This window comes from Manihot esculenta, chromosome 1, assembly GCF_001659605.2.
Source record: "Manihot esculenta cultivar AM560-2 chromosome 1, M.esculenta_v8, whole genome shotgun sequence".
Lineage (NCBI taxonomy): Eukaryota > Viridiplantae > Streptophyta > Magnoliopsida > Malpighiales > Euphorbiaceae > Manihot > Manihot esculenta.
In genome coordinates, this window is record NC_035161.2 from 1,184,523 (window position 1) to 1,204,363 (window position 19,841).

A 19,841-nucleotide genomic window follows, 5' to 3' on the forward strand; every position below is an offset into this window, starting at 1 on the left:
TGAGGATTAGAAGTTGTGCTTGACCCTATGGATGTTGTTATCCTTTTTAATACATGATCTTAGATGTTTGATGATGTAGATGTAAACCAACTCAACACATGTTATGCCACCCTTTTGGGGGCATTGATGAGATCCCACAGAGGGGTCAAGTTTATGATTATGACTATGTTCAGTGCATGCACAGGTTGAGTTTGGTGTATGATAGAATGTATGAAAGAAAAGTTTTAATTTTTATGTATGTTGTTGATCATGTATGGGATTAAACAGGTTTACAGGTTACATGTCAGGCTTGCTACGGGTCCCGGCGGCCTTAAGCCGATCTGGATCCTAGCGCCGGTAGCGGTCCGATTTTCGGGTCGTTACAGCTAGCACCATTACTTATATTGGCGGAAAATAAATCATTATTTGGGAAATATTTTGCTTTAAACACTTTATAACAAAGAGTATTAGGATTTGTTAAGAACCTCCACAGTTGTTTGCCAAGTAAAGACAAATTAAAACTCCTAAAGTCCCAAAACCCCATACCCCTCTCCTTCTTTCTACTACACATCTTCTCCCATGCTAGCCAATTAATACCCCTCCGCCCTTCGCTTTTACCCCCCACCAAAAATCATTGATCATTCTATGCAATTCATTCAAAATAGTAATGGGAGTCAAAAAAATATTCATACAATATGAAGGTATAGCTTGTAACACAGATTTTATGAGAACTTCCCTGCCTGCTCTAGATAGAAATCTGCTGCTCCATGAATTAATCCTCTTCCATATTCTTTCTTTCAGAAAACCAAAAATTGCTTTTTTGTTCCTCCCAATAAGAGAAGGTAACCCCAGGTAGGCATTATGACTCAATGGTGAATGAACATCCAAGATATTACTGATATTAGATCTTACAGAGGAGACCACATTGGGACTGAAGAAAATGCCAGATTTGTTAAAGTTCACCACTTGTCCAGAAGTAGCCGCATAGGTATTGAGAATAGATTTAATACTATCTGTTTCCTCCAGTCTAGCATTAAAAAATAGTAGAGAATCATCTGCAAAAAATAAATGTGAGATCTTTGGGCATCTAACACCTGACCTATAGCCCTGCAACCAGCCCCTAGATTCAGCATCTTTAAATAGTAATGATAAGCCTTCCACACACACCAAATAGAGATATGGAGAAATAGGATCCCCCTGTCGAAGACCTCTACTAGGACAATAGGACCAATCCAATCACCATTAAAATTGATATTGTAAGAAACTTTCGAAAAGCACATAGTCAACCACTTAATCCATTGAGTAGAAAAACCAAATCGTTCCAGCATGCCTTTTAGAAACTCCCACTCTACCATATCATAAGCCTTAGAAATATCAATTTTAAGTGCACAATTACCATCATTTCTACCCTTATTAATTTTCATATTGTGAATCATTTCAAACGCAATCATAACATTGTCAATAATCAACCGATGAGGGATAAAGGCAGACTGATTCTCAGAGATAATCATAGGAATGACTCTTTTAAATCTGTTCGCCAAAGCTTTAGCCACAATCTTATATAACACATTACATAACGCAATTGGACGAAAGTCTTTAACTGTTTCAGGACTATCCACTTTAGGGATCAAAACAATCAATGCTTCAGTAAGAGAAGAAGGAAAAGTACCTTGTTGAAGCCATAGGCGACAACCATCAGAAACATCATTGCCAATCAAGTGCCAAAATCTCTAATAAAATGCAGGATTTAACCCATCTGGCCCAAGTGTCTTGTCTGGATGCATCTGAAAAAGAGCAGCTCTAAATTCCTCATTCGAAAAGGGAGCACAAAGATCAGCATTGTCGGCATCACTAATCAAGGGCGGCATCAACTCAAAAACTCATTCACAATTCACAGAACCGCCATAAAAAATAGACTGGAAATAATGCAGAACATGATTTTTAATTTTCTGCTCATCCTCAATCCAGGTACCGACGACTCCTTTAATTTAGTAATACGGTTCATTCTTCGTCTACCATTAATTTGTGCATGAAAAAATTTTGTATTTCGATCCCCATTTTTAAGCCAAAAGCACTTTGCCTGCTGTTTAAGTCTAGCTTCTTCTTCCTCAAGGAGACGATTCCAGTCTTCCTTTAAAGAGGCGTGAAGAACAGTACTGAGCCCATTATCCAATAATCTCTGTATAATCTTCTTCTTTTGCCAAAACTCTCTATTTCTAATCTTACCCCACAACGAAAGAGCAGAAACTAAATCATCACGTTTCATCAAAAGGTTGTGTGGTATAGAATTAACCCAAGCTCCTTTAACAACCTCAGCTAGACCCTCGTCACATAACCATGCATTATCAAATCGAAATCTCCTTCTATCTTCCCTATTATCCTTAGGAGCTGTATTAATCACCAACGGTTTGTGATCCAATCTAGGAACATGAACAACTGAGCAGACCACATTACTGAATGTAATACCCGGCTAAACTCTGGCGTTGGAATTCCAATCTTCCGACGGTATCCCCGTTGAAATCTGGAATCTCAAAGCTGAAATCTCTTAGAAGGGTAAAATTAAGGTTTTCATAAAATTATTTTGAATTTTTGAAAATTGGGATAAGGAAATAAAAGAGAAAAAAAAATTCAGAGGATTCCCAGGTTCGGCCGCCGAAGGTGGTTCCTCCATGCCGCCGCGGGACCTTCCTGTTCAGCTGCCGAAGGTGGTTTCTCCAGCCACCTATAAGAAGCCTTTAGCCCGAAAATGAGAGAGTTTTCTCTCTATTTTCGGGTAGAGGTGAATCCTAGCCCTCCATTTATTACTCTTGTTGTTTTTCCTTCAATCTTCTAAGAAAACTCATGAGTTTTTCCTTATTTTTGAAGATTTGAGTTCAAATCTAAAGTTTTAAACCTTGGACACCTCCAGAGACCGTTTTACCTCATCTCTAAGTTGGGGTTGCTGTCACCCCTGTGATCTCCAAGAGGTAAGTTTAGATCTTTGCTTTTCTTCTATTTTCTAGAAGTTTTCAGCAATTTTTAAAGGGGTTAAGGGTCGTTGATGCATGCAAATGGTTAAACCTAAGGTTTTAGGGTTTGTATTAGTTTTCATGATGAATGTTTCTCTTGTGTTGTATGATGGGGATTAGGCTAGTTTTTGTGTCCCTTATGCATGTTGAGTGAGTATGAATGATTATGAGTTGTTGGGTGTGAGGATCAGAGTGTTTGGTGGCTGTGTGCATAGGGCAGAATCGGGTTCTGCCTTGCTGGAGAACCTAGGTTCGGCCGCTGAAGCAAGGTTCGACAGCCAAACCTGCTTGTGGAGGCAGCCTTTTGGCCGCCTAACCCGCCTCTGAAGGTTTCAACCTTCGGATCTGTGTGGGGTTTAGGCCGCCGAACCTGCCCCGAAAGTCATTGACTTTCGGATCTGTGTGGAGTTTAGGCCGCCGAACTTGCCCCCGAAAGTCACTGACTTTCGGATTTGTGAGGGACCTTCGGCCGCCGAACTTGCTGCTGAAAGTCCCCTACCCAGCCTTCTTCTACTTGTTTTGTATGTATGCTTTGGTATGTTTTAGGGGATTTTTGGAGAGTTGTTTAGAGTCTTGTAAAAGTTATGTTTGATCCCTCATTTGAGTCCATCTGTGTAGGATCGGACCTGGAAGACCGTAGAGGCTATGTTATGATATGTTTAAGAGGAAGTCCTGAGGAGCTCCCGTCGAGGGCCGGACACTATTGGAATCTGTAGAGGGTTACTGGTGATAAGTCCATCTTGATGTGAATTGTTTGTGTTGTGACACATTTCATACGAGTATATGTTTATTAAACTGTTTTTATGTTCTGCTCACTAGGCTCTTGTAGCTTATCCCTTCCCCCTGACCCCAGGTTTGCAGGATCAGAGATAGCTCGGGGAAGTCGGCATAGTTGCTGGTATAGTCCTTTGTAATAGTATAGATGTGGACATGTATTATTTGTTATGGTTTTAGAATTGTGCTTTGCCCTAGTGGTTGTCTTGTAATCCCAGTTTACATGATTCTTATGCAAAAGTTTTAATTATGAGTTATGTTTGAGCTGAGCTCGAGGCATGTTTGTTGCCCATACCGGAGCATTTGATGAGGGCTCTAGTATGGGGTTTTATGATTTCAGTTTTGATACATGCACAGGTCGAGTCTTGGTTCATGAAATGTTTATATTTTTGTCATATTGTGTGATCATGTATGGGATTTCATCAGGTACACATGATGTATTATAGGCTTGCTACGGGCTCCGACGACCTTAAGTCGATCTGAATCCTAGAGTCGGTAGCGGTCCAATTTCCGGCTCGTTACAGTGAATTTACACACCCAGTCCTCAGTAGCAAGAGCTCTATCAAGCTTTTCTCTAACCAGATTATTCGACTCCCTACCCTTCTCCCATGTGAAGAAAGAGCCAACAGTGGGTATTTGAACAAGATTATTGTCTTCAAGTGCCTGTCTAAACCCCTGCATAAGATAATTTGGCAAAGATGCTCCTCCTTCTTTCTCATTTCTCGAGCATATAAATCATTAAAGTCTCCCGAACAAAGCCACGGAAGAGAGTTTCTACGAGATAAACCTCGAATAAGATTTCAAGACTGATGTCGTCGTTGCAATTCTGGAAACCCATAATAACCAGTAAACCTCCATTGAATATTACCTTCTGAAACAACCTAATCAATAAAATTTGAAGAAAAGCTAACCACAGAAACAAACACATGACTCTTTCACATTGACGAAAGGCCTCCTTCCAATCCTTGTCTATTGACTGAGAAGCAACCATCAAACTGTAAATAACTACGAAAAAATTCTATATATACGAGAACTGAGAGTTTTTGTTTCCATCAAAAATAAAATGTACGACTTGTAACTAGTAACCAAATCCTTTAATACATTAATTGTTCGAGGATTGTCGAGTCCTCGGCAATTCCAACATAGGACAATCATTGCTTTCGGCTATCCCGACCTTTGACGGGAGAAAAAAGCGAGAGTATCGAATCACAGAGGGACCACAGAGGAAAACTTGCGATGAAAGTCATGCATCACAATAAGAATTAAATTATAATTCTCCTTATACATATACATGTATATGTATCAAATTATTTAGTTCAGCGGGTGTATATACTCTCTTATTTATAAGTGAATGTGAATGTTTACATCTATGAACACATAATACACACGAGGTGCACCGAATAATGTGTTCATATATAGGATATGCATTGCAAAAATATATACATGATTTATATTTTTTTTAGCTAATTATTTTATTTTTAAAAAAAATTTATATATTTTATGGCATTCATAAATAATAAAATTATCTAAAAAATAAAAAACTTAAATTAACTTTGATATATTTAATAATATTGATACTATAAAATAAAATTTTCTCACACTACAAAAAAAACTATTAGCGATATAATTTTTCATCGCAGATAGTTCAAAATCTATTGATAATATTTTCAAGATGAATTTCAAATATACCAAGATTCGTCACTTAAAATCATGTCGCTAATTTTTTGCGAGACAGTTTCTAGTGCCGTCGGCAATATTGGCGATGGATTTTGAGAGGATAATTTGTTTGAAAATCTATTCACAAACATTATTCGATGGTAATTTTGTTAAAAAATATAGTTATTTCAATTACAATTTTATGGAAAATCCGATTGATGATGAGATATGTCCATTGCAAATCCGTTGGTATATTTTCAAAAAATTATTTGTCATACATCTATTGAAAATTTTGATATATTTTCAGCAATATTTGTTGCAAACTAATATAATCAACGAAATGATTTTGTTTTTATTTTTAGTAATTCTAGTATAATCTGAATAATTCACAACAAATAAATACTTTTAATGTAAATTAAATGTAATATCCAGCTAAACTCCGATGTGAAAATTCCAATTTTCTGATGAAATATTCGTTGGAATCTGGAATCTCGAAACCAAAAACTTTAGAAGGATAAAATGGGATTTTGTAAAATAAATTTTAAGCATTTTATAATGCGTAAAAAAAAGAATGATTTTTAAATTATCAAGGTTCGGCTGTCGAACACAAGCTGGTAGACCCATCTATAAAAGGCCTCCAACTCAATTTTGAGAGAAGTTCTTCTCTCTTCTTTCGGGTAGAGGTGAGCCTAAGACCTCTTGATGATTCTTGCTTTGAGTTTTTTATAAATCTTTTATAAATTTATGAGTTTTATATTTGTTTTGAAGAATCAAGTTGAATTTTTCAACTTTTAACATTTGAGGACCCTTCAGAGTTCATCTTATCATCTTCTCCGAGTTCTTAGTTGCTGTGACTATTGTGTCTCCAAAAGGTAAGTTATAATCCTTGTCTCTCTTCTGTTCCTTGAGTTTTTCTAAGAAATTTTAAGTTGTTTAAATGGTTTGATAATGCATGAAAAGTTTGGAGTTTAAGCTTTTAGTTTTGAGATAGTGGATGATTTCTTGTTTTGATGATGCATGTTGAAGTTCAGGTTAGTTCTTAGTGTGTTGAGTTGTAAATGGATGCTTTTGAGCTGTTCTTGAGGGTTTTATCGTATTTTGAGGGTTGTTGATAGAGGCAAAATTGAATTCTGTATTGTAGAAGAACCTAGGTTTGGCCGCCGAACCTACCTGTGAAGGCTTCCTTTTGGCCACCTAACCTTCCTTCGAATGTTTGACATTTGAATCTATAAGGGAACTTTAAGCCGTCGAACCAGCTGCTGAAAGTCCCCTGTCCACCCATTTTCAGCTCGTTTTCCACACGTTTTCTTATATGCTTATAGAAATTTCTTGAGGTAGTCTCTCATTTAAGTCCATTTGTATAGAATCGGACTTAGGAGAGCGTAGAGACCAGTAGTGAGATAATTGCTTCATAGCTAGGCTTGCGTCAGTCAGAGGTGAGTAGAACTAAACTAAACTATTATTTTAAAGAAATTAAATATTTTAAGCATGCTCATGCATCACGAATGCCATGCATCCAGAGTACAGACGTCTCACAGTGATCGAGCATGTCCAGTTCCTCCCTGTACCACTGCAGTTCCTCCCCGTCCCACTGCAGCTCCTCCACATCCCGCTGCAGCTCCACGACCTTCGGCATCACATTCACAATCATCTCATCCTGCATCCTCTTCTGCTACTGCATCAGCTAGTGCACCAGGGTCTGCATCAGCATCTGCACCAGTATCTATATCAGTCGATCCTTATAGGTCATCTGCGGGTTCGACCACTACTGTAGGCGGCACACAATCATTCCGACAGACCATTTCACTCATTAATAATATGTAATAATGAATTTTTTTTCTTACTATTAAAGTCATTGTTCTCCTTTACACACTAACTGTTGTGAATGTAGGTTGCATCCATCGGAGTTGTGCAGTCGCAGGATCACTCTTATAATAAAAAAGAGATTGGTCGCGGAAGGTCATTGTTGAAAGACTATACCAAATGACACGAAGGAGTTTTATTGGCAAGAATTCAAGGTAAGGATAAAATTTTATATATATTGAACCATAATATGCAATGTAAAATTACTAACTACTCGTACGTTTTAATATTTTTACAAAAATACTTCCTATGGGATGAAGCAATTGACAGTTTGGTGAAAATTGCATGGCAGAAGAAGGGCTGTTGAGAGATAAGGGGGCTTATGTGTGAAATCAAAAAAGGGAAGATAAAGAATCTAGCTACACCAAATTCTATTTTGAGGAAGTGGCAAGAAACTTGGAACACTTCTGAATATAAAAAGAAGTGTGACAAGTTTTCTGCTAATAGGCGTAGTGAGGCTAGAGGGACAGGATCTGTCATTTCCAAACATGCTTGTGAATCAGTTTCACAGTATACCCACTAACAGAGGATGATATTAATAATCACAAAAAAATTTATTTTGTTATATATATTTTATTGCGATGCTAATTGTTATCCTTCTTATACTTATTAATAGAGAGAAAGATTAGAAAGAGAACCACATCCTCATGAGCTTTTTGAGGCGACAGCTAAGAGAAAAGGGACGGATGAGTTTATTGATGCTAGGTCCAAAACTATTTATGTAAGTTGATAATATATTTAGTTATAGACAATTTTGAGATACTTAAATCTTATCAGATTAATAATAAGTTGATAAAATTTTATAATGCAGGACAAATTCATACAACTAAAGGAGTCAGCAACATAGCAACAAGAGGGATGCAGTAAGTCGATAGCCATAAATGAGGCTCAGCTTTACTAAGAGGCAATTGGCGGGCAAAAAAAGAGTCGAGTTTATGGATCAGGGTCCCAAATTTCTGCATATTTTCATGCATCATCACATTGTTTTACCTTATATTCGTCTGCACCCCAAGTGGATCCTCCTTCCATTGAAGTAATGAACAAGTTGATGAATAAAATTGATCGACTGGAGAGAGAATGGTCGACTTAACTCAGTGGTAGAGGAGTTGCAGGTGTTTATGCATAGGATGATGGCACAATAGGGTGTCGGGACATCCACTCAGACATCTGCTCCTGCACCTCGAGCTCCAGTTCCAGCTCCAGCTCCACAGCAGTAGCGTGATGATGCCCCTGTTATTGGTGATCATCATACAAATAATGATAATGATACAAATGATGAGCTTACTAGTTTAGTTTAGTATATATATATTTTGCTTGAACCATTTGATAATTTTACTTTAACTTAGATATGTTATACAAATTTGACATATGTATTATAATTATGAAATATTGTAAGTTTTAAGGATATTTTAGTTTATATATTGATTGATTTAGTTCTTACATATATAGATGAATAATATACAAGGATGATGATGGACATATATGAATAATGTACAGGGTGATGATGGATTGGATATACATGAATAATATACAGGGACGATGATGGACATATATGAATAATGTACATGGTGATGATGGATATATATGAATAATGTATTCTTAACGGAAAAATTCGGTTTTAATGGAAAACAAAATTATTTTTCTTTACAACGGATCATAAACGGAAAGTCCGTTAGTGTCAATAACGGATAACTCAATCCGTTAGTGAAGTCATTGTCAAAAATATGTTCTTTCACTAACGGACATGTGGTTCATTAGTGACTACAATGGACGTGTCCGTTGTTGATCCGTTATTGACACTAACGAAATTTAAAACCGTTGGTATATAAATTACCAACGAGGTTTTCTACAACAGATTTAATCTGTCATCAATCTGTTAGTAAATTGTTTTACTAACGGATTTTTACTGTTTAGTAACGGAAAAATCAGTTACTGATTGTGAAAATTCTTATAGTGTATATACCAAAAGTCGAGAAAGGGAAAAAAATTATACAAGATGGAGCTAAGGAAAATAGGAGTACCATGTCAAGCACATCAAGAATGATAATTAATAAGGAAAATTACTACTTAGTCTTTATGTTATGAGAAAACTCACTAGTTAGTCTCTCAGTTTTGAAAATTGCATTATAACATTCTTGACGTTTTAAAAACTCTACTAGTTAGCCCTTTATTAATTTTACTATTAAGTATTTTGCTATTCAGTCCCTATGATTTTAAAAAAACTTATTAGTTGATCTCCTAGATTTTTAAAAAATTTATTAATTAGTCCCTTCGTATCATAGATTTTTTTGTAATAGTTAACAACTAAACTAATAATAAGACTAACTAATAGACTTTTTAAAACATTAGTAAAATTAATGTATTTTTCAAAATTAAAGAACCAATTAGTGAGTTTTTCCATATCATAGAAACTAAGTAATAATTTTTCCTAATTAATAAGTTTTATCAAAGGATAATAAGATAAAGAGAAATGGAGAAGTTACTCCGATAGAAAAATCTTAACAACACTTATGTAATTAGATGTTTCAAAGATTTCAGGAGACCTTGAAGAATATGAAAAATAAGGAGTGATGAATTGAGAACCGTTGGGTTCACCAGGATATGACATTTGGGTCAAAATTCGATCTTAAGAAGAAATTAATGAGTTGAGATTGGTAGTTAGGGAGTTAATAAAGCTGATCGTTGATTTGAGTAAACTAAGGTTTTGAGAGTAGTCTGAGTGTCAAAATTTCAAGAGAAGTAATGTTAAATTAGATTTGATTCAGGGATATATATATCATGATCGCTCTGACATCCCCTGATTGCTCTGACATTCCTTGCATCGTGTTCCATCTAGTCTGATGGGGACATCATTTGGCAGGCGTGTCAGGCGACTCATTAATTGTGAACAGTCGGCTAATAAATGCGGAGCCAATTAGTCCAAATTCTGTCTTTTTATCCGTGTCACATCAGTCGAATTCACAATACACGCATTTGAGAAAGGCCTCAAAGTGGACTAAGGGAGCTGACTATCGTGTTAGCGATTTGCGCTTATCCCCTGATCACATCAAGTCGTGCTTGGCCCTTGCCAAGGTTTGTTTTCTTCATTGACTAAGACCTGATGGGACCGTGAACATGAGTCTTGATCGTAGAGAGCCTGATATTTTATAGGTTATCAAGAAGATATTGCAATTTCTAGTATTTCTATAAAAGTGTTGAAGTGCCTTAAAGAAAATTGGAATAGCTTGGCTATTCAATAGCATATACTAAATATGCAAAAGATGCCAAATGAACGAAGGATGAGTACTTTGGTTCTTATCTTTAAGAACAAAGAGACATCAAAAGTTGTAAAAACTACTGAACCACTAAACTAATGCGTCACAAGATGAAGTTGTGGAAAGAGGCGTGGCTGAGTGCAGGCTTAGGGAAAACTACTAAGATATTAGAGAACTGCTTTAGCTTTGTACTCGGGTATTTAGCTTAACTTATAAAAATTAGATTATAATATTAAGTGTGTATAAACTATTTAAATATTTAAAATTTTAAATAATTATATGTTTGATTAAAATGCTTATACGGTAATGCTAAATAGATGGCATGTTTATTAATAAATAGTCTATAAATATATTTATTATTAAAATTACTGAAAAGATTCTGTACTGGCATTTTGGAGGAAGGGATCACAAATCCAGAAAGATTATGTACCTATACACAAAGCTTCCTACGACGCGTCGTTTGATTTTCCAGCAGAATTATTATCACACTTCCAACGGGAAAATGAAGATGAACAAGTCATCATTCCAGATTTGAAGCATATTAAACTCACTTGTGATCGTTATGATATAGAGATGAATGTTTCACCTTCTTTGTGCTGCTTTTGTTTTTCTTTTCCCCCAAATAAAGCTCTAGTCACAAGTCAGGCTTTTTAGATCTAAAAGCTCAAGAAAAGGACAGTAACGGAGGCCATGAGCATCAAAACCTGTCTTGCAATGAATGATATTCTACGTACAGCATGATAATATCAAAACAACAAAGAATTAACAGGATCACAAGACTTCCTTCTTTTTGGGTTCTAGAACGGGCGGATCAACATCAATCCCCATGTTAGCTGCAGTACCTGCTATAATTCTCATTGCTGATTCAATTGTGGTGCAATTCAAGTCTGGTAACTTTTCAGCAGCTATCGCACGACATTGCTCAATTGTGATCTTACCCACTTTCTCTATCTTTGGGTCTTTAGAACCTTTCTCCACGCCTAATCACTCGGTAAAACAAGTGACAATATCATGATCATGAAAATTGAATGGTTGATCACAATAACTATTCACATTGATCTTTTACTATTACTACTTTACAGTAATAAGATTATCATTATGAAATTCTATACCTTTTAATGACTTACCAGGTTTCCTAGAGCTAAGTGCATCAACACAATGTTTAAATAAATGTGATATAATGCTTGGTTTTTGGTTAGGAAAACACAGCAGCAGAATAGCAACAGTAAAACAAAGAGAATCCATTTTCAGAACAAAGTAATAATTCAGCATACCGGAAGAAAACAAGTATGGTTTTATTTCCACAAGAGCTCCATACGGCCAAGAAAAGTTTCAGCCAGATAAATATTGAGCACTAGTTTTGGCATCTCTGCTACCCCGTGCATTATTTGAGTGCTACATATTTTTAATGCCTATTTTGCGTTGAGGTTTAAGTGCTAAAAATACACTATTTAGAAAAGCATCACATCAGATGATGTTGAAAAAAAAAAGCTCGGAAAATATTGTTATATTATTTTGGTATTCTTATGACTAAAACATAAATTTTAACACTCTTTATCTAATATCTTTAAGGAAATGCATTTTCTAAACAACACCAACAAAAATGCCAGACAGACACTCAACAAGGTGTTCAATTTGGCAAGGAATACATATATTTTGAGAATGAAATAAGCATATATGTTTTCGAGGGGGATGGATGCTGGGATATGGAAGTCCATTTATACATTCCTCATTATCAGAAAAGTTGAGAATCACTGGTTACAAAGCACCATATGGTAAACAGAGTGGCAACGCTGTAGGGTAAGCATTTATGGAAACAAACATACATACACTGCAACGTACTCGTCATCATTTCTTTTGAGCTTGATGGGTTATTAGGTGCCATCTCCAATTATTGACCACGCCAGACCTCATACCAACAAATAGATGGGATAAAAACATACATAACCTACTCAAGCATAACACTCCAAAACAAGAGGCTGGGCCTCTATCAGCAGACTTTATCAAACCTCAAAAGGAGGAAAACACTCTCATGCTGCTATCTACTAATAAATAACTGAACCTGATCACTTTCCAGGTCCACAAAGAAATTCCCTAAATTTCACAAATACCGCAGGCACAAATCAGACTTTTATAAGACATTCCTCAACACAGAGTAAATGCTTTGCATGCACAAACATAAGTGAAGTCTGCCAAGAAGATATAGATAAGAATATTACCATTTATCTTGTGCACAAGGCTACCAAATCAAATGAACTTGATTTCTAAATTGTTGTAGGATTAATTCTTATATGCACACGCTTGTATACATGATACAAGCCATTCTCGATTACTCACCGGGCATATGTATGTTGATAAAATTTAAAACAAGCATCGGCTCAAAGTTAAAAGTAATTCTAACTCTAGCAGTGCGCCTAAATAAGTCAGATTGGCAACACATTCTCAAACACTAGTAAATGGCTCACTTCTACAATATTACGAAAATAATTCAAAAGGAAAGGAAACAAAATATGTCAGCAGGAAATACGACAAACAGTTGGTGAGTAATACAGAAGAATTATACCTGCAGCCTTAAGCAGCAGAACTGAGGCAGGTGGTGTTTTCAAAATGAAAGTGAAGCTTCTATCCTGAAAGCAAACATCAAATCAAAGTCAAAACCCACAAAAATCTTGAAGCATTGGTCAAGCAAAAACACTAACTCACAAAGAAAGAACTAACATCATAGACAGTAATTTCAACAGGAATGACGTAACCAGCTTTATCAGCAGTTTTGGCATTGTAATCTTTACAAAAAGCCATAATGTTCACACCCTTAGCACCAAGCGCTGGACCAACAGGAGGAGCAGGAGTTGCCTTCCCCGCCTCTAGAGCCAGCTTTATCAACCCAACAACTGCACGCAGAAAACAAAGAACAGACCGCTAAAAGACAACAAATTGGACCAAAATTAATGGGTTCACAAAGGGTATTTCAGCTTATAAAGTTGTACGTATGAGCATACCTTTCTTGGCCTTTCCAGCAGGCTTAGGGGGAGCCATTGCAATGACTGAGAGACGCCGGGGAGTTAAGGAAAGAAGTGGGGAATATTTGTTATGAAAGAATTGCAGAGAAAGTTTGGGATTTGAAGACAAGCTAATAGGAGAAGCCAAAAGAGAAGAGAACAGCTTAACGTTGACATTACTACTACCATCATTAGAATTAATCTTCGAAAAAGAAGAGCTAAGATGACAACAGGCGGAAAGAGAAGAGGAAGCCATTGTCGGAGAGAAAGGTTAGAAGCGTGAGCAGAGGAGAACAGAATTGAAGATTGGGATAAAATCCTCCCAGGGGTTCTGTCTCATAGTTCATCTCTGATTTTTGTGGGGTTGGGTTTCGGATTTGAAGAACAACTAGCCCATGCACTTGCAAATGGGTATACAGAAAAGTTCAGTGAGCCCAACCCACAAATTTGATTCATTTTTCAATCTCTGCACAAGGACAACATTATGTCATTATCACCATAAGTATTTTTTTAAAAAAATATAAAGAAAAAATATGAAAAAAGTAATTTTGAATAATAAAATATTTATTTTATTTTTTATTTATAATTAATTTTTATTTAATGTATGTTACACATCATAAGATATTAATTTTTATCCATCTATACATATATAAAAGTAAATGATAAGATTTATATTCTCTCTTATTTTCGTCTTTTTTCTTTTTCTTTTTTAAAAGTTTTTCTCTAATTTTCTATATTCTAATTGAATCAATTAAAATTTTAAAAAACTAAAGTCGATAGTTATTTATATTTATAGTTAATTTTGGCTTTTATTATTTTAAATTATATCATTAAATATGGAAAGTTTTGTATGCAACCATTTCCTACTGATAATTATTTTGGCTTTTACTTATTATTTTAAATTAATTAGTATATTTGAAAAATAAATACACATTTCATAAAAAAAAATAGATGCATAACTATTTTCATTTATATTAAGAAAATATAGTTAACATATTAAAAATAATAAATGTTATTCTGTTTGATGTTGGTGAAATAAAGTTAATGATGTCGCTGAAACAGGTGTTGTGATTGATCCATTCTGCAAGAAAAGAGAATGTGAGGTAGTTGGTGTCTATGACAGCCACTTTGATGCTTAACACTTAAGTCAGTAAACTGAAGAATGAAACAAGTGTAAAAGAGTTATTTATAATTTAAGAATAGTTGTATAAGAATTTTGTACCTTCGTTAATTTTTATATTATAAAAAAATGAAGTTAATTATAATATTTCCTAAAAATCCGATAATGATGTGACCAACTAATTAATAAGAGATCTCGTCGGCTGATTGATCGATGATCCCGCGATTATAAGTGTAATGGGTATCTGTTGTATGATATCCGCTAACGGTAACTTTATGCGAAGACTCGACCTTTCCTGAATAGGGCGAGTCTTGATGAAGAATCGGGTGCCATAGTGTCTGAGTCTCCCTTTACTCAGGTAGGACTCCATACCGACTTATCAGAACCTTACCATGTGACCCTGTCTTATGATGACAGCTCATAACTTACTTTGGACGAGTTTTGTGTTACATTAGAGGTTTTTCTGAATAAGGCGAGTCTTGGTGGAAAACCGGATGCCACGATATCCGATACTTCCTTTACTTAGATATGACCACATATCGACTTATCAAAACCTTGCCATGTGACCCTATCTTATGGTGATAGCTCATAGCTTGTCTTGGGTGATTATTCTGTAATATCAAAAGTCCCCCCACTGGTTTTCGATTCTTTAGATTCGAAGGTGACAGTTGTATTTAAGATCTGGGCTACATGGCTTATTCAGATTGGCTTTCTATGCTCGCGTCACTTTGCCTGCTCTCATCCATAAATGATAATTACCTTGTTTCTTGAGATAAATGTTCGATACTTGACCATAGCTCTCATCTGACCATAACTAAATAAGACTTAAATAATCTCTTAAAAAATAGTTAAAGGGTTAACACCTGGCAGCCTCTGCTTTTTGCCTGATTTTAAACTTTTTAATGGGAATATGATGGATGTCGAAACCACAAAAAATAACCTATTCAAATCTAACAAACATAAATTTCATATAGGGTGAATAGAATTGAATTCACAAGAAATTGACACTAAGAATCTCTAATCAATAACTAGGAAAATAAACAACGAAAATATTAAAAAGGGGGTCTCGATGAAGAGAGAGACCAAAATAAAAATCAAGAGAAAATCAAATCAATGCAAATGAATTTTAGTTGAAAATTAGAATCCATTTCAGTTTTGAAAATTGATCATAGAAACAAAACTTATCTTTATTCATTCTAATAAATTAGTTTTAGTTTTGGAAAATGCTCTGCATAACTAATCTCCCCTTAGGTGTAAATTAATTAGAAAACGTCCGCTAATTAACCCTAGTAAAAAAATAACCTAAAGAACGTCTATTGGATTTAATTTATCAACTGCCTTAAGAATAAGAGAAATCCAATTCTAACCAATAACCCAAATCGCGTGGTGAGTTCAAGGTAGATTATGCAATTCGTTAATTGTTATTTCTTGTTGAATACCTCAAGCAATTATGGACTTCAAGCATCCAAAGTAATGATATATCATTTTGAAAATATGAATAATAGACCCTATTGATCAAATAACAAAGCAATAATGATGATAATGTAACGACCCGGAAACCGGACCGCTACCGGCGCTAGGATTCAAATCGACTTAAGGTCGCCGGAACCCGTAGCAAGCCTAGCATACATCCTGTACATCTGATAAAATCCCATACATGATCACACATGTTCATAAAAACTTAAACTTTTTCATATACCAAGCTTGACCTGTGCATGCACTATAATTGTATACATAAAACCCCTTACTGGAACCCTCATCAAATGCTCCAGTTGGGTCAACATTTCATACATCAAGCTTGGTTCAACATATAACATCATTAAAACATTTCATAAAGATCATGTACAACAAGGGATTTACAACCAACATTAGGGCCAAGCACAATACTAATCCTCATTACATCACTGTTCAATACCTTACATTACATTACATATCATTTCATGTCCACTACTAATCTATTACATAAACATAGCCTTTACCCTTGCTGACTTCCTGAGCTATCTGTGCTCCTGCAAACCTGGGGTTAGGGGAAAGGGGTGAGCTACTAAAGCTCAGTAAGCAGAACGATAAAAACAGTTTATAAACGTATGCTTTCATGAAATGCGTCACAATACAAACAATTCACATTACGGATGGATTTGTCACCATTAACCCTCTACATAATCCAATTGTGTCAAGGGCGTAGAATGGGCCTCACTGGACTTTCTCTTAATCATGACATAACATAACATATCCAATGTGCCAGGGGCGTAGAATGGGCTTCATTAGTCTTTCTCTCACATCGTGCCAGGGGCGTAGAATGGGCCTCACTGGACTTCCATACCGTATCGTAACATATCATATCGAGGGCTAGTGGGTCATCCAATATCCATCCACATCAACATCATATTATGCAGTGCATCATATTTGTGAATTCTAATGCAACAACCTAGTACATATCATGGCATTCGTGATGCATGAACATGCTAAAAATTTCATTTACTTTAAAACATAGTTCAGTTCTACTCACCTCTGGCTGACGTTGGACTGACTCTGAAACAGCTAACACTGTTGGCCTCCTCGGTTCCTCGGGTCCGATCCTATACAGGTGGACTCAAATGAGGGACCAAACAAACTCTAACATGACTCTAAATAACTCCCTAAAAACCCCCTAAAACATCATCAAAACATGCATAGAAAACTAACAAAGGAAGGCTGGACAGGAGACTTTCGGCGGCAGGTTCGACGACCGAAGGTCCCTCCAGATCCGAAAGTCAGGCACTTTCGAGGGTAGGTTCGGTGCCTAAAACTTCCCTCCAGAGTCGAAAGTCCAAACCTTCGGCGTCAGGTTCGACGGCTGAAACTCCCCTCTAGAGCCGAAAGTCCAAACTTTCGGAGGCGAGTTTAGGCGGCCTAAAGCTGCCTCCACAGGCAGGTTCGGCGGCCGAACATGGCTTCGGCGGCCGAACCTGGGTTCTCCAAAATGGCAAAACCCGATTCTGCCTCTTACATCCAGCCACCAAAAACCTCACAACATGTATTCAACCATACTAAAACATGTATAAACACTTATTCAAGCATATAGGGGCATAAAACTAGCCTATACCCCAACAAACATCACATTTCTCATTAAACTAACATAAACCCTAACATTTTACAACTACTCTAAACATGCATCAAAACCCTTAACCCCTTCTTAAAACTTACTTAAAACATCATAAAAGGCGTGGATCTACACTTACCTCTTGAAGATCGAGAGGAGATGTGATCCAAACTTGGAGGTTGGGAGAAATCGAGCTTCGGGGTCTCCAATCTTCAAAACTTTGATCTTAGCTTGAAATCTTCAAAACAAAGGTGAAAACTCATCAAAAACTTGAAGGGATTGAAGGAAAACACAAAAATCACCATGGGAGGGCGAAATCTCACCTATGCCCAAAAATAGAGAGAGAAAACTTGCCCATTTTTGGATAAGGGGCCTTTTATAGGTGGTTGGCCAGACCACCTTCGGGGGCCAAAGGTGCTTCCGCAAGAGCCCAATGTTCGGCGGCCGAACTTGAGGTTCGACGGCCGAACCTGGATTTTTCCACCATGGCTTTTTCTTTCAAAACTCAATTTTCTTTCTTCATTAAAACTATAAAAACCTGTAAAAATATTTTATAAAAATATATTTTACCCTTTTAGAGGATTCCAACATTCGAGATTTCACCGGAAAGTAGGAATTCCGATGCTGGGGTCTAGCCGGGTATTACATTCTTCCCCCCTTAAGAACATTCATCCCCGAATGTTCAACAAACAAACACATGCATAGCATAAACATAAACACATATAAGCACATAAACACTAACCTTAAAAGAGATAAGGGTATTGCTGAAGCATAGACTCCCGTGTCTCCTAGGTACATTCTTCTATATTGTGGTGATTCCAAAGGACTTTCACCATCGGGATTTCCTTGTTTCTCAGCTTTCTGATCTGCGTGTCTAGGATCCGCACTGGCTGCTCAACATAGGTGAGATCTCCTAGGATCTCCATATCAGGCTCATTAAGAACCTTGCCCGGATTTGACACGAAACTTTCCATAACATGGAAACATGGAAAACCGGATGGATTCTCTCCATTGAAGCAGGTAGGTCCAGCTTGTACGATACATTCCCAATCTTCTGCAAGATTTCAAAGGGTCCGATGTACCGTGGAGCTAGCTTACCTTTCTTCCCAAAATGAATACCCCTTTCATAGGAGACACCTTGAGCAATACCATATCTCCCTCCTGAAACTCTACATGCTTCCTGCGGACATCTGCATAGCTTTTCTGCTGGCTCACCGCAGTTCTGATTCTATCTCTGATAATGGGCACTACCCTGCTGGTGATTTCTACTAGCTCAGGCCCTACTAAGGCTCTTTCTCCCACTTCTTCCCAGCAAACAGGTGACCTGCACTTCCTCCCATAAAGAACTTCATAAGGAGCCATCCCTATGCTAGCATGATAGCTGTTATTGTAGGCAAACTCCACCAAGGGTAGATGCTGCCTCTAAGAACCGCCAAAATCTAGCACACACATTCTGAGCATATCTTCAATTGTCTGGATGGTCCTCTCTGACTGTCCGTCAGTCTGTGGATGGAAGGCCATGCTAAAGTCTAGCCTGGTACCCATAGCATTCTGCAGACTTCGCCAAAACCTGGAGGTGAACTGGGGTCTCCTATTTGACACTATTGAAACGGGAGCCCCATGCAACCTGACAACTTCATCAACATACACCTGCGCCAATTTGTCCACAAAATAGCCACTCCTGACAGGGATGAAGTGAGCAGATTTGGTCAGTCTGTCCACAACCACCTATATGGAGTCTAGTCTGTTGGACGTTGCCGGTAACCCTACCACGAAATCCATAGCTATATTCTCCCATTTCCACTCTGGAATCGGCAGTGGGTTAAGCATTCCAGCCGGCTTCTGATGTTCCAGCTTCACTCTCTAACATACCTCGCAGGCAGACACGAACTATGCCACTTCTCTCTTCATAGCTGGCCACCAATAAACTCTCTTCAGATCTTGATACATCTTGGTGGCTCTAAGGTGAATGCTGTATCTGGCATTATGAGCTTCTCTCATAATGTCTTCCTTCAGACTCACGTCATCTGGTACACATAACCTGTTCCTATAGCGGAGGATCCCTTTGTTGTCAAAACAAAACTCCTCATTCTTGCCTGACTGAAC

The 19,841-nt window shown here is 37.0% G+C and overlaps 2 protein-coding genes across 2 annotated transcripts; one reads left to right on the plus strand and one right to left on the minus strand.

Moving 5' to 3' along the window:
* Positions 1 to 6,911: 6,911 nt before the first annotated feature.
* Positions 6,912 to 7,404, plus strand: LOC110620970 (mucin-7-like). The gene is made up of 2 exons (XM_021764930.1): positions 6,912 to 7,187; positions 7,309 to 7,404. The coding sequence occupies exons 1-2, from the start codon at positions 6,912 to 6,914 to the stop codon at positions 7,402 to 7,404; spliced, it is 372 nt and encodes a 123-aa protein (XP_021620622.1).
* A 3,669-nt stretch (positions 7,405 to 11,073) lies between these two features.
* LOC110620098 (50S ribosomal protein L11, chloroplastic) lies at positions 11,074 to 13,918 on the minus strand. The gene is made up of 4 exons (XM_021763679.2): positions 13,534 to 13,918; positions 13,253 to 13,425; positions 13,098 to 13,161; positions 11,074 to 11,514 (listed from the first exon to the last, which is right to left on the minus strand). The coding sequence occupies exons 1-4, from the start codon at positions 13,787 to 13,789 to the stop codon at positions 11,306 to 11,308; spliced, it is 702 nt and encodes a 233-aa protein (XP_021619371.1). The 5' UTR covers positions 13,790 to 13,918; the 3' UTR covers positions 11,074 to 11,305.
* Between the last annotated feature and the right edge of the window lie 5,923 nt (positions 13,919 to 19,841).

Coding starts and splice junctions, on each gene's coding strand:
- LOC110620970 (XM_021764930.1), top strand. CDS start 6,912: ATGCATCACGAATGCCATGCATCCAGAGTACAGACGTCTCACAGTGAT. Junction 7,188..7,308: donor CTGCGGGTTCGACCACTACT/GTAGGCGGCACA, acceptor TTGTGAATGTAG/GTTGCATCCATCGGAGTTGT.
- LOC110620098 (XM_021763679.2), bottom strand. CDS start 13,789: ATGGCTTCCTCTTCTCTTTCCGCCTGTTGTCATCTTAGCTCTTCTTTT. Junction 13,426..13,533: donor TGCTGGAAAGGCCAAGAAAG/GTATGCTCATAC, acceptor TTCTGCGTGCAG/TTGTTGGGTTGATAAAGCTG. Junction 13,162..13,252: donor TTGAAATTACTGTCTATGAT/GTTAGTTCTTTC, acceptor GTTTGCTTTCAG/GATAGAAGCTTCACTTTCAT.